This window comes from Patagioenas fasciata, chromosome 1 (genome assembly GCF_037038585.1).
Source record: "Patagioenas fasciata isolate bPatFas1 chromosome 1, bPatFas1.hap1, whole genome shotgun sequence".
NCBI classification, from domain to species: domain Eukaryota; kingdom Metazoa; phylum Chordata; class Aves; order Columbiformes; family Columbidae; genus Patagioenas; species Patagioenas fasciata.
In genome coordinates, this window is record NC_092520.1 from 13,093,332 (window position 1) to 13,107,473 (window position 14,142).

Genomic DNA, 14,142 nt, shown 5'->3' on the forward strand with positions numbered 1-14,142 from the left:
CCCGTTTGCTTTCCCTCTGGTTTTGACAAAAGATACAGCTGAATTGCTGACTTGGTGGGAACAAGCTTGTCAGAGCAGTTTTCATGCTGCAGCTGAAGTCAGTGATGGCTTATGATCAGTAGAATTAGGCCAACACTGAGAGCTTTTGAAAACCCCGCTTGGAGAAGCTGTGTAGGTGCTGAAGACAATGGTAATCATATTTGTTATGTATTTATATAGCACAAAAAATCATCTGTCTAGAAAACAGGCTTCGTGGATCTCTGAGGCTGGATGGGGTAAATATATCTGTTTGTTAGGTCTCCTGCCTCATGTAGGGTACAGAAATAAAGGCAACAATAGCTACAGCAAGCCTAACAGCTTGTGGTTAAGCTAAAGTGATTGCAGCCTTCAGGTGGGGTCCAGCAGCCACCTTATTTTCCAGCCAAACTGGACTCTGACAGGGATGTCCTGCATTGTCTGGGTTGAGTCTCTTAGACAAGTGCGGTGTAGAAATGTCACAATTTAGGCATCTGTGCTGAGGAGTGGCTTGGGTTGTGCACAGCCGGGCTCTGTGTGGGGCCGCTCACCCTGCTCGAGGCTCTGAGCTGGCCTGGCTGGCTCTCCAGGCTGCCTGTGGGGTGGGAATGGGTCCTGTGCAGATAACCTTTGAGCTGCTCCCTGCCAGAATTCCCCCTTTTGAAACAAGGACAGCCTCCCTTCCTGCACTTGCAGGGCTGAAACACAAGACAGAAGTGAGGGACTCTGGTCCTGCCTGGCCACCAGCCACAGGATTACCCTCACCACTAAGATGTTCTCCTGGGTTATCCTCCAGCAAACTGTGACTGGGCTGGATTTAGGAGCCACCCGCCGTCAGAAAGCCCAGCCCACAAGCAGGTTGGCCACCAGCGCATTTCTTATCCTTCCCCGACACAAGCCTGGTGGGTGATGGATGCCGGTAGTCAGGGGGTAACACAATACGGTCTTGCACTGGACGATGACTTTGGTGGCTTGCTGTGGCTGACCTGGGCTGTGCCTCCAGCAACTCCACAGAACCACTCCCTTTGCCGCTTGCTAAAGCCGCTCAGGGACACTGCTTGGCTCACATCGCTTCCTTTCGCCTCCCAATTCAGCCGGTCAGCCGATGTCGCTCCAGGCAGGGAGCAGTGTTCGAGGGAGGAGTAATGCATCCCTTGTGTTTCCTTCGAGCCTGCCGGCTTACGCCTCTCAGCGGTGGGGTTTGTGGCGAGAGGGGGCAGGGAGAGGCTGGCTGGATGCTGAAATATTAGCTGTGCACCTAGGCAAAAATTACATTTTCGACTCAATGCTTCCTTTATCCGTTCATGCGAGATGTATACATCACTGTCAAGAGCAGGCGAGGAGACAATTTACCTGGTCCCTGCTGCGATTGTTGGTATTTAGGAGTGACTCAGGATCGGAATCATGACTGTACAGTTATAACCCTATTAATAAACCGTGCAGTCATTAGGCAAAAGCTCCTGGGCGCGTTTTGAGGACATGCAGCTCTAACACCTCCCCTGTGTGCTTCCCCGCAGCCGACAATGCCAGCCGCCCTTCCCGCCGCCGGCCCAGCAGCACAGCCCCATGTCCTCACAGGCCGCCACCGGCCCTCTGCTCCCAGGCACCTTGCCACCGCTGCCTGCCCCTGCCACTGCCACTGCCCAGCCGCTGACACCGACACCGCCAGGCCAGCAGCTGACGCCCGATGCCTTCGCCATCGTGGAGCGGGCGCAGCAGATGGTGGAGATGCTCTCTGAGGAGAACCACATGCTGCGGCAGGAGCTGGAGGGCTACTATGAGAAGGCGGACAAGCTGCAGAAGGTATGTGGAGGGGTGTTTGATGCTTGGGCAAGGCAACTGTCTTGGTACTTCTGCATTTGGGCCCCTCAAGCTGTTCTGCACAGTCATGTCACTGCAATGGGGATGCACCGGTGGCCATCTCTAACCATTTCCTCTCCATGGTGGTTTCCCAGAAGTGTAATCCTGTGCCTTGAGGCCTATGGGCTACCCTTCGTCTAGGGCAAAATGGGTCAGCTCATCACATGTCCCTCTGCTGGGGATTTTCCCCTTCCATCCTTCTGTGCTGGCCTCCCTGGAGCTTTCTGTAGAAGTTTCCCATGGGCTAAGTCTGCTCCTGGGGCAGCATGGTCCTGCACTATATGCATGGGCAGCAGAAGCATTTGAAGAGCACGGCCACATCAGTCCTGAATAGTCTTGTCCACCACAATATGTTTGCATGGCACTCCACACTCTTGAAAGTGTAACGGCCATCAGTGGGGTTGCCTGTTGTGTGGACTTGCGTTAGTTTGGTTGTCTCAGAGGCTTTCAGTGACTGCTTGATGGCTTTCTAAGAGCTGATGTTAGATAACCACCTTTGAACATGTGGGTTCAAAAGCACTGCCCCTTATCTGAAAGAACCATTTGGTAAAGATTTTGCTCAAAAACTCTTTTGCAAAGAGATCTTGTACCCTCTTTTCTGTATGCAACTGAAGTGCTTCCAGGGGAGAAGGATGATGTCTCCTGCACTGCCCAAGGTGATAAGATGAAAGGTCGAATCAAACAAAATAGAAGTTGCTTAAAAATGGGAGTTCACTGAAGGCAGTGTAGAAATGCTCCCCACATCTGCTGGCTCTGGGTCCCAAGGGCCCAGACCAAATGAGTTATTCAGGTTCCTACACTGCTTTTTCATTTGTGTCTTCCCAATGCTTGTACACAAATGGGCTTAAGCTGGAGGTCTTTTCTCTCTGAATTTAGGACTCTATATAGGAGCTCAACTTCTGTGCTGTGTGGGATCAGGGCGTTCTTGGAGACACCCTTCCTAGGAGGAGAGGTAGCTCTGAAAGACCATGTCCCAGCCTCAGCTTTGGGAGAAAGTCTGAGACCAGAAAGTTCAGACAGGTTAGAAAAAAGACCTGTTGTTTTGTAGCTGCTGTCGTCTTTGAAGCCTCCTCCTCTGCAACAAGATGAGTTTATTCACAGAATTTCCCAAACTTAGTTGAGAATTTTTTGCAGCAACATTAACTCTTTGTGAAGATGCCTGCAAAGGTTTTAACACTGACTTCCCTTTGGCCTTCAGGGGCAAAAAGAAATATTCTGGCTATTAATTTTACAAAAGCCACGTTGTTCAGTAAAAGGTATTTGAGTGTGATGGCCTAAAAATGTTCCGATTTCCTTTTACGCCCTTGGAAAGGGCTCTCTCTTTATCTTGGATGCCCCGCAGGTCGATTGCATCAGGCACCAACAGAAAGGTATTCAAGCATGGCCTGAAGTCTCACTTCAGTCAATGGAGCGTGGACTGAATCCCATTGACTTTGGGGAATGTAAGCGGAGTGTTAAAGTGAAACACAGGCTCAAGTGCATTCTTTCTTCAGGAAAATGGCCTGAACCAAAGCCTTAACACACAATATCCCTCCCGTGCTGTTCTCTCTGTGTTTGAACACAAGGACAGGGCAGGTCCTCCTATGTTCCCACAGTTTCAGCTAAACGTCACCTCTGAAAATGTAACAGTGAGTTAAATTACATACTTGGGTGTGAAAACTCTTCCCTCTTGTTGGAAGTGGAAGGGTCACAAGGAGTACTTCTTGTTTGGCCCTGCATAACAAGCTTATTCTATGTAGGGCCACCTTCCCATCACTTTTGTTGAATACAGAATAGGAGAAGAAATTAGAGAAAATCAGCTTGATGTGGAGGGCTCCCTGGGTGTTCATACACGCAGATCAGCCCCTGAGGGTTGTCAGATTCTCAGTCGTGTCTGAACACACTTTTTGCAGAGAGGTACAAGGTGGTGATTAATCCCTGTGCTGATTGACAAGTTGTCTGGTTTTCTTTCCTTAAAAGAGGAAGAGGGGTCGTAGACATTTTATTTTGAGCTCTTTGTGCAAAAGCAAAGCATTATTTTATTTAGTTATTTATTTATTTTTAGGTGGTGGTACCTTGTTGAAGTTTAATTGCCAGGCTGGGCTGGCTCTTCCCCTTGCCCAGTGAATGGGTTGTTTGAGTGTGTTGGCTCCAGGAGCTACCAGGTAGAAAAGAAGCTGCACTTTTTTTTGATAGAATCATAGAGAAGGGGAAGGAAGTTCCAGAGCCACTGAGAAACACCAGCAGAATTTATCGCTGTTCTTCTTCTCGTATTTAATTTTGTTCAGTGCTGATGGAGGTTCGTTCTTTTCCTGCAGCAAGTCTTTGCCTCCAGGGATGCAGGAGACTTGCTTGGTGATGTGTTTTGGGAAGTAACGGCAGATAATGGGCAGAGCAGAGCCCTTGCGGTAACCAGCAGCATTGGGCAGGACTGTCGGGCTGTGGAAACCACCTACTGTGTTGGAAAATCTGCTTTGCTGTGGTAGGAGCTCTCTGGAGCAGGCATCTTCTGCAGATACAACTCACCCAGGAGAGGAGAGGTGCGGGAACCAGCGGGTGTCAGGGCACCCAACCGAGCATGGTGCCCAGTTGGAATAATGTAGTTAAGGATTCAGGAAAGTGCTTTAAAAATTATTTTTACTAAGCCAAACTTTCATTTCTAGGAGGGAAAAGCTCAATCTGCTTAAGTGGTCAAGGAGAGCAATGCGAGGTAGCTTGAATATAGCCTCTGACTATTTATAGGAAGAGAAAACTTTCACTAGAAGAAGTCACACTTATGGAAAGAAAAAGCTATAACAGAATCAAGTAGCTGAAACTATGCTGTTATTGGAGTAACTAATCGACGTGTCATTTTGATTCTGGAAAACTCAGATGAAACAGATTTTTGGGAGAAGAAGAAAAAGAGAAAGAGAAGAAGAGAAGGAGAGTTGGAAGGGACCTATAATGATCATCTGGTCAAACTGCCTGACCAATTCATGACTGATCAAAAGTTAAAGCGTGTTATTAAGGGCGTTGTCCAAATGCCTCTTAAACACTGACAGGCTTGGGGCATCAACCACCTCTCTAGGAAGCCTGTTCCAGTGTTTGACCACCTTCTTGGTTAATAAATGCATCCTAATGTCCAGTCTTAACCTCCCCTGGCGCAGCTTTGAACCATTCCTGCTCATCCTGTCACTGGATCCCAGGGAGAAGAGCTCAGCACCTCTCTCTCCACTTCTTCCCCTCAGGAAGCTGTAGAGGGCAATAAAGTTGCCCCTCAGCCTCCTTTTCTCCAAACTAGACAAGGCCAAAGTCATCAGCAGCTCCCCACAGGACACACCTTCCAGCCCTGTCACCAGCTTTGTTGTCCTCTGGATGCCTTCAGGGACCTCACATCCTTCTTCAGTTGTGGGGCCCAGAACTGCACACAGTGATTTTCTCAAAAAAGTTGAGACTTCTTGGTGGGGCTTTGTACAAGCTTGCATTGCTGTGCGTACGAGGGAAAATAACACTCACTGCCTTTTTTTTAATCACAGTAGGGTTCAGTCTGACTTTCAAACAGGTTTGGATTTATGCAGCGTTCCTCTGAGCGTACTGTCCTCATGGTGGGAACACGCTTGGTGTCTGGCCATGCATCAGAAAGGTGGGTGAGCAGGACCTGCTTTTCTAGGTGTGGTTAGGGAAAATGTAACAGGGTTTCCTGGAGCTCCTGCTTTAAAACCAACCAAACAAAAAAACCTCAACAACAACAAAAAAACCTAAATGGAAAGTCAGAATAATCTAAGTTTGTAGTTCACCCAATAAGGAGTGTTCAAAAGGTCATCTTCTTCTTGGAGCTGTGGAGAACTGTCAGCTGAGAACTAATGTATATATGGTACCTTTTAATGTCGTGCATGTAGGAGAGCATCTTGTATGTGTGTGAAATAGCTGCGGGCTGTTAAACCTCCACTGCTGTGAGACAGGTGATGTGATATCCAGCCATGTACTAATCCAAGGCTGCTGGTGTCGCAGGGGCTGCTCCATGGACTTTGTGTATTGCCACTTGTTTCAGCTTTTGTGCCTGAGCTGGCTGAAAGCAGAAACGGGGGAAGGTAACGGGGTTTCCCCATCATGGCTCCACCAGACTGTGCTCAGTGCATGGTTGGGAGGTGCTGAGTGCCCATGGGCCATATACAGAGTGGCCCTGGTGTCATGGGAAGTGCAGGTCCAGGCTGCCAGTTTCTCCACAAACAGCGGGGTGGCAGCTCCAGCGTCCCTGGAGCTTTCATTCTGCAAGTGCTGCAGGTGGCAAATAACACCTAAATCTTAAGGAGCCCTGGAGAGGGATCTATCTGCACAGCAGGTGGAGGTGAGCTCGCGCCCTGGCTTCACAAATCTATCCATCCCACCCATGATTTCAAGAGGCTCAAAAAGCACCAGATTTAGAAAGGTATGTGGGAAGCTATATATATCTCTTGGTTTTCCAGCCTGTTCAAATTATCAAGCTTTTCTCCACAAACACAAGGGTTAGGCATGCAGGAGCAGATTCTGACATCAGTGTTGATCATTCCTGCAGCAATGATTTCAGCAAAGCACATAACAAGACATTAGCTTACTAAAAGAGCTGGATGGGATTGTCCTGAACAGCAATAATGCTCCCTGGGACTATCCTGTCAGTTTTTTGGGTTTGGATCTTAAGATGCAAGCTCACTGCTAAGGGCTTCCTCTGCATGTTCTACCTGCAGCTTGCCAGATTTCAAGGAGACGAAGTTAAGATTGGAAACCTGAAACAATTGGTTTGATCTCTTATAGTTTATTTTTGTATAAAGCAGTCTTTGGTCAAGAATGGAAAGGAGCAGACCACAATAGTTTAAGACTGGTGTGAGGTCAGAGCTGAGCCTAACACATTTCTTGTGGCATGCAGAGCTTAGAGCTAAGTCAAGGGCCTAGCAGAATAATAAATCTTACCTCCTAAAATCCTTTATAGGAAAGAATACAATCCATGCAAATATGGTGTTAAAGCAGCCACCTTGGTCACAGGGCAAAGACAACCGAGCAGTTTCATCAATCCCAGCCCATCCCAAGCTCCTTTGGGAGCTGCCAGGGGGTGGTATGGGGGTTGTGGTGTGGCAAGCTGCCCCACAGGCCATTTTCAGGGGTCCAGCAATTGCTCCCCACTGCAGGAACCTCCAGCACCACTGGGGCTTTGCACCATTCTACACTGAGGAGATTGGTCATTGTAGAGCTGGTGGCTGGTGTGGCACTTGGCACAGGCGTTGCCCTGCACTCCACCGAAACGCACTGGGCAAACACTGGGATGGGATGTGTTCCTGATGGACTTTAACAAGAGCTCTCTCTCCTTTCAGTTTGAAATAGAGATTCAGAGGATTTCAGAAGCTTATGAGGGCCTGGTCAAGACCACCACTAAGAGGGAGTCTCTGGACAAAGCGATGAGAAACAAACTCGAAGGAGAAATTAGGAGACTTCATGACTTCAACAGGGATCTCCGTGGTATGTTACACTTGCCTGTGTGGGTTTTTTTCCCCTAGTTCATGTGGTGTTGGTGTCTCACATGGTGCTTGTTTGTCTCACAAGCTCCAGAGCAGCAGGCTTCAAAGGAGTGGGCTCGCACATGTTTTAGATAAACTTTTTGAGAAATCAGACCCTGCTTATTGGCATAGAACAAAGCTGCTGTCACCTCCCCAAGTTGCAAAGAAACCTTCTGGCTAAATATGAGAGTCAGCTTCAGACGGTGCCTTTGACTATGACCTTGAGCTATTACCTGTCCAGGTGCTTGACGGGAGTCCTTTAATATGTCTTTGGGTAGTAAGATGCCTTCTGCAAGCTCACTCATGCTTTTTGCAACAGTGTGAGGGGGCTGGATGGTCTTTTTGGAGGAGGGGGGCACCTGAAGGCAGACCCTTCCCAGGGGAATCTGTCCCCTGCTGCAGAAAACTGATCCTTTCCCAGGGCATCCCCAGGGACTGGTGTCACTGGACTGGGGGCTGCCTTGCCCCAGGGCATCTCGCTGCACCAGCAACCTCAGTCCGCTGCGGAAAGGCCCCCATCCCCTCGCAGAGCTGGGTAATTCAGATTGCAAATGCCTTGTGCATTTTGGACAGGGTGAGAGATGAACTGCCTGGGCACATCAGCCACTAATGGCAGAGACTTTTCCCCCAGTTTCTGTAAATCTGAACAACACAGCTTCATGGAAGAGGTCAAGGGCCTCATCTTTTATGTATGTGTCAGCCTCCATTTTAATGTCCTCCTTCAGAGAGTCTATTTATACCGCTCTGCTGGCATGCATCTTATTTGCTTGGTTGGCCTACAATTTGATATACATATATTTATACTTAAAGTATTTCCTGTTTTTTGCAGAACGACTGGAGACGGCCAATAGGCAGCTAGCCAGCAGAGACTTCGACGGGCATGAGGATAAGTCAACAGAGGGCCTTTATGTCACTCAGAGTGAGTACTGTGCGAATCTGTTTTGAAGGCGCACATACATATACGTACACATATATAGGTCCTGGAGTGGAGGTGAATACTTTGCTAGTAATTGTTATTGTCCTTATGGGTTGCTTTTACTCAGCTAATTCATCACTTATTTAAGCTGCAGACTGGATTGTTCAGGCTGTTGTTTTGTGTTTTATTTCTTTCTGAGCACCAGAACCAGGCAGTGGGAGTTAATGGTGACACAACTTAGCTTATTTTTGATAAATATTTATCTGAAATTGTGAAGTGTTGCTTGTGGGGATCATCTCTAGAGATGTGTGATTTTTAGAGCAGATTCTTCTCTTGGCTGGGGAAAGCCCAGAGCAACCTCTGCTGTCATGTTGTCAGTGTCAGGGGCTGACTAACAGTAGGAGAGCAGAACTGGACCCTCCTTTTCATAAAGGATGGAAAAGACAAAGATTTTACCACTTCTACTGCTACATCCATTCCAAACAAGTTTTAGGCTCCCGTAATGATGAGCACAGTGCTGCAGCGTTTTCATACCATGTGCTGATGGCTCTGTGTGACCGGCCAAACCAAAACCCGAGCAGCTGGATGCTGAATGACCCTGTGTGGCTTCTCATGTATCCTGAGCATCATCGGCATGCTTCTAGGAGGGCTTGACCACCTAGGAGTTGTGCAGTACTTTGTGGGCTTAAATCCCATGAAAGCTAAATGCCATGTACATCTTATCCTTCTGTTTTTATTTCTTGGACCAAGAGCTTCCTTGGAAGATTGAGCTGAAATTGCAAATCCTTAGGTGGAGAACTGGCCACCGCCTTTAGCAGTGTGGTGTTTGACACCACTCAGCATGACGCACTGCCAGCCCCACCAGCATCCACTGGCTGCCCCACATGTAGGGAGGACATTCTCCAAGCTCCAACCAGCAGTGATGGTGCCAGCACAGCAGCTTCGCTGCTGATTTGGTGCGTGTGTGCACAAACCAGAAGAGAATCTGATGATCTTTTCCATGACTGTGTTAGCTTTGCCATATTAGCAGATGCCACAGGGGTGTGTAGATACTTCTGTGAGTCCAAGGGGATGATCTGTTAAGAAAATAGCATTGCTATGTGAGTCTTATCAGCCTTGGGAAGAGTTCAAACATGGTAAGTTTCACAGTGCAAATTGCAGACTGGGGTTTGCTGTCTCATTATAAAGACAGCCTGGTAGCGTTCCCATATACAAGGGGGAGTTAAATCTGCAGGATAGACTCAATTTGAGTCATTTTCCAGCGCATAAACATGCTCTGTGCTTCCACTGATAAGTATCTGGCAATAAAACTTTGCACTATGCTCTCAGCATATTACTGCTATCAATTCACAGCTTACGAACAAATATAGCTTTTGGGATCCTATCACGTAAGATGGGCTGAATGCTTGGAGTATCTCCTGGCTAGACCAGAGAGCTAAATGTTACCAGTGCGATGCAGAGTGCTTCCAAGAATAGAAAAATGGGCACATGTAGAGCAGATCCTCTTCAGTCATGTTCTTTGGGCTGCTGGGGCACAGGCAGTAATGACCTCGATATCAGGGTATCGACTTAAAACACCCCTCTGAGAGCCCATAAAGAGTTTTGCTTGGAATTCCTCTGTCAGTGACTGCATTTATATGCTAATGTTTGTGAGTCTTCTCCAGGGGTAGGGCACGACCTGGGTGGGGGGTAGCAAGGATGATCTGTACCCTCCTCATGTCTTTTAATGGGATGCTCAGGCAGAAAACTGAGGGGAGAAGGGGTGCAGCTTGTTTTCACTGCCATGCGTATGCTTGTCTACTGAGACTGAAATAGTCATTTTTAGAAGAAGAGAAAAAATTATGCCTACCTGCGTTCCCATCAGCCGCTGCAGTTCTGTCGTGAAACTCAGGTTTGCTTTTTCCCTAAGGGTGGTAGCTTACTAAGTCAGGTTAGTAAATGCAAATCTCAGTTTTCATTAGCAAAGCAAAAGCAGATTTCTAGTCCCTACATTCCTGAAAAACAGCCTGAAAACATGACCCTTAACATCCCCAACCCAAGTTACGTAAAAGCACTCCAACATCAACAGGTTCCTAAAAGTTGTCGTTTTTAAGCCAGTCTCATGATGAGATGAAGAAAGAAAGCTAAGACTCATGAGGTTTTCTTAACACTCATCCTTAGTAATACTGCACATGCAGAATTATTACTATGTTAAAACTCCAATAATAGGGAAAAGTCCCTGAAAAAGAAGTCTGGCGAGGCAGGACGTGCAGGGATCATTTCTCAGTTCATCGCAGAGCTCTGCATTAGCAGCGCAACAGTGCAGAGTGTTGTGTGCTCTCAGATGGAGACCAGAGGTGACAAAAACTCTTAGTTTTGTAATAAGAGTAGTCAAAGCCAGGCTGCATGCCTCCAAGTATTAAATGCTAGGCATTTGTGCCTAAGAAAAATACTATTGCTTTATCAGGGGTGGGAGGGAACTCACAACCTGTTAGTTTCGTGATAATTATATGATGTTTTTTCAGTGAAACGGTTCTTTTAAGGGAAGACATGAAGCAGTGACCGATGAAGGCTTATGGGTCCTTACAGGCGAAAGAAGAGCCAGGCAGGAGGAGGCTGAGAGATGCTGTGGAAGGGGAGAGGCAGGAAGACTGAGAATAGTTTCAGGGGCGTAGGGCAGAGAGAAAGCTTAGGAGACAGCATATCATGGGCAAAATTTTTTTTGGTGGAGTCTGAGAATTTTGCGATTTTTTCTGAGATTTCTGAACTTTACAGACACTCTGTCAGAGCAGGGGTTCCTCCAAGGGGCTGTTTTTTCAGGTGTTTGAGGCAGACTGAGTTCTGTGCCCACCCACATGGCTCTACACCCATTAGTAGGGATGCACAGACAGTTTTGGCAGCGTGTTGATGGAGCCGCTTCCTTTGTGGGAATATGCAGTGGATGTGCCACGTATGACTTGTGCATATATCTCTGTCCCCAATAGCCCAGACAAAAAAACATTCCCATCAAGTGAATCCAACCAAAGAAAATTCTCACAGTAGATGTTTTTGAGGGTGGGGTTTTGGGCAGACTAAGAGCCGTTTGGTGTTAAGACAGGAAATAACTAGGAAGAGGCAGAAGTTTTAGGGGTGAGTGAAAGGCAGCTCCTTGCCCTCTCATTTCACAGCCATGAGCTGCATGTGGAGAGGTGGCGACCTGCTGCACCCAGAGCATAGTTGCAGGGAGCAGCATCCTGAATAAATGGTGTCATATAGAAAAATACATCTGTTCTGCATGACTTTCCCTTGCCCTTCGAAGGGAAGGGAGTGGGAAATCTGATTTCAGTTTTCAACACGTGAAGGTCAAATTCTCCCCTGACTTGTACCTCATGACACGCAAATGGAAATGTCCCAAATGTAAGTCATACCATCCTTAAGCTGCCTGCAATACTTTGTAGGGTAAGGAAAGCCATCACGAGTTTTGATGGAGATTCAGTGACTTCTGACAACAGAGCATCAAACCTTTCTGCATACCTGCTTGGGTCAGTGGCCACAAGTAAGCATGTACCAAACCATTAATTAAGTACATTACAATTGATCAGAATTATTAATGCCAGTGCAGAATCCCTGTTAATCACCACGTGAGAAAATGACTCAGGCACCTCAATCATGACCTCCTGCAGCTTCTCAACCTTTTCTTGGTGCTGGTGTGGTCTGAACTCCAGAGAGTTATTGTGAATTTGCTGTTTGTGAGCAGAACTGCAGGAGGAGCAAAAAGCGCTGAGCTGTGCTGGTGTTTGGCTGAGACACAGGGGTTAATGCAGCTGCTCCTTGTGAAGCATGCAGGGTGGACCTGTGCTATCTACAACGTAGTGTTGAGTTGTGAGAGGCTTTGAGGACACACATTCAACTGATATAGGTAAATGGTACCTTTAAAACATATTTCTTGGTTTTCTTTCAAGACTGATCAGATCAAAACCTTCTGTTAAGCATGAGGTTTGTGTGAAAAGCTGGGGGTCACATCTGAGCATAGTGGAGGGGTGTCAGAGATTGAGTGTCTAATGTTTCTGCTTCAAAGCAGGGTCAAGACTGGTCTAGTTGTGTTGTACGTACCCAGGTTGACAACTCAAAAAGCTTGTTTGCAAGGCATCCAAGCAGGCTTTTGGCTTTCTCTCATCTTTCTGCTACCCAGCCACAGAGTGTCGGTGTAATGTCCTCAGTGTGTTGAGGTACAACAGTAAGAGGCAGTGAGTGGAAAACTGTGAGATTGCAGCTGTAATCTACAGCAGAGAAGCCTTTTGGGGACTGTTCAGTGACAGGATGTAGCAGTGACCCACCAGAAAATAGAAGTAGTTATTAGCTAGGGTCTGTTGGGTAAAAATCACATGCCTGGGCAGAACGTGCGTGCAAGTGTAGCACAGTAGAACAGTATTTTTGGACTTTAGGGATACCTGTATGTACTTGAAGAGAATTTAAGGCATGTTCAACAAAGACCCCCTTTACTAAAAGTTAATGCAATATAGGGAAGTACGGATAAAATGTGCTTCCAGCATTTTGCAGGGAGAAGCTGGTATGGAGAAGTGTTGAGAGCTGTTAAGTAGAATTTTCTTGTCAACTTTCTAGTGGGTTCAGTGACCATTTTTTGTACAGCGTATCCTTGTCCTGCTTTCAGGGGGAAATAGAAAACATAATGCATGCAGTGGAGCAAACTGAGTGCTTCAAGTTCCTCAGATGAAAACTGAGAGTGAAGGTCCCAAGTCCTGTTTTTATATGTTCTGTCCTCCTGTCATACGGGTTCCAATCTGCACCACAGCAAGTGTGGTCCCAGCATGAGGCAGGGCTGAAATAACATTCATCTTCTGGCTGCTTCACCCTCTAATGAAATTAGCTGCTTGATAATTGGCCCGGATTTACACTTCTGTACAATAGATATTAACATTTCTTCTGGTGAATCTGATTGAAGTGGATGTCTTTGCATTGAAAGAAGAGATTCGCATGTCCAATACAAAATTTCTTGCTGAGGTGGGAAGATTAAGGCTACATAGTACAGAGGCAACTCGTGGTGGCAGTCGGTGGCACAATGTGTGCAGCACTTGCTGAGCTTTGCTTGTGGGCTTTGCAGAGGCCAAAGTACTGGTGCTGCCTGCCGGGGTTTCTTTTTGTGAGGTGCTGATTTCCTGCTTTTAGGATAAATGGGAAGATGGCCATGTGGGTTTGGGCTCACCTTGTTCCGCATGGTTCAGTTCGTCTGTATCTCACCTTGCTGTAGGCACCTACTAATAGTGTGTAAATTAAACCTGTTCTCATCCCACCTGTAATTAAGGAAGAATAAGGCCCTTCTGGAGGTAGTTCAGGTCTGAAATGGGCTGGCTTTAGCTGTGCAAAGTTTTCTGACCCTCCTTGGGAGGAGGTGGATGGTGTGGCTTCCATCTTGAGTGGTCACGCTTAAGTGGGTTAGGCTGGATGTTAGGGGCAGATTTTCCACATATTGATGTTTTTGGAGCAACTTTTCACTTCAGTTAAAAAGCAGTAAATTCTGTAATGCTCTGTTCAAAAAGTCAATAATCAAAACAACATTCAATTGATGCCAAATTAATTTTTGGAGGAAATTTTCCTTCCTGGAGACTTTCCAAGTGTTCTATTTTTGCTGTCATTCAGAACGAAGGCCAGATTTTGAAATCTCAGATTTCACTGAATGAAAACTCTGTCCCTTGCTTCCTCCAATCATTAACTGTTTGCAGTCCAACGTCAGGGATCCAGGGATTGACCCACGATGCTCATGTTTCCTGAAATGGCTCCTCAGCTCTGTCAGTGTAGAAGGAGATGGAGCCAAGCATTTCCCCAGGCAGCTTGCCAGTGAAGTCAGTGGTGGGCCTGCAATTTGTTACTGAAGAAAAAGACATGAGC

At 46.9% G+C, this 14,142-nt stretch overlaps 1 protein-coding gene across 5 annotated transcripts in view; it reads left to right on the plus strand.

The window, feature by feature from the left end:
- AMOTL1 (angiomotin like 1) overlaps nucleotides 1-14,142 on the plus strand; it is an 87,717-nt gene that overhangs the window by 56,290 nt on the left and 17,285 nt on the right. For all 5 annotated transcript variants that reach the window (XM_065832383.2, XM_065832374.2, XM_065832391.2 and 2 more), the window contains 3 exons: nucleotides 1,533-1,818; nucleotides 7,179-7,323; nucleotides 8,191-8,280. In XM_065832383.2, the coding sequence (XP_065688455.2) occupies nucleotides 1,533-1,818; nucleotides 7,179-7,323; nucleotides 8,191-8,280 (521 nt within the window). The remainder of the gene's footprint in view (nucleotides 1-1,532; nucleotides 1,819-7,178; nucleotides 7,324-8,190; nucleotides 8,281-14,142) is intronic.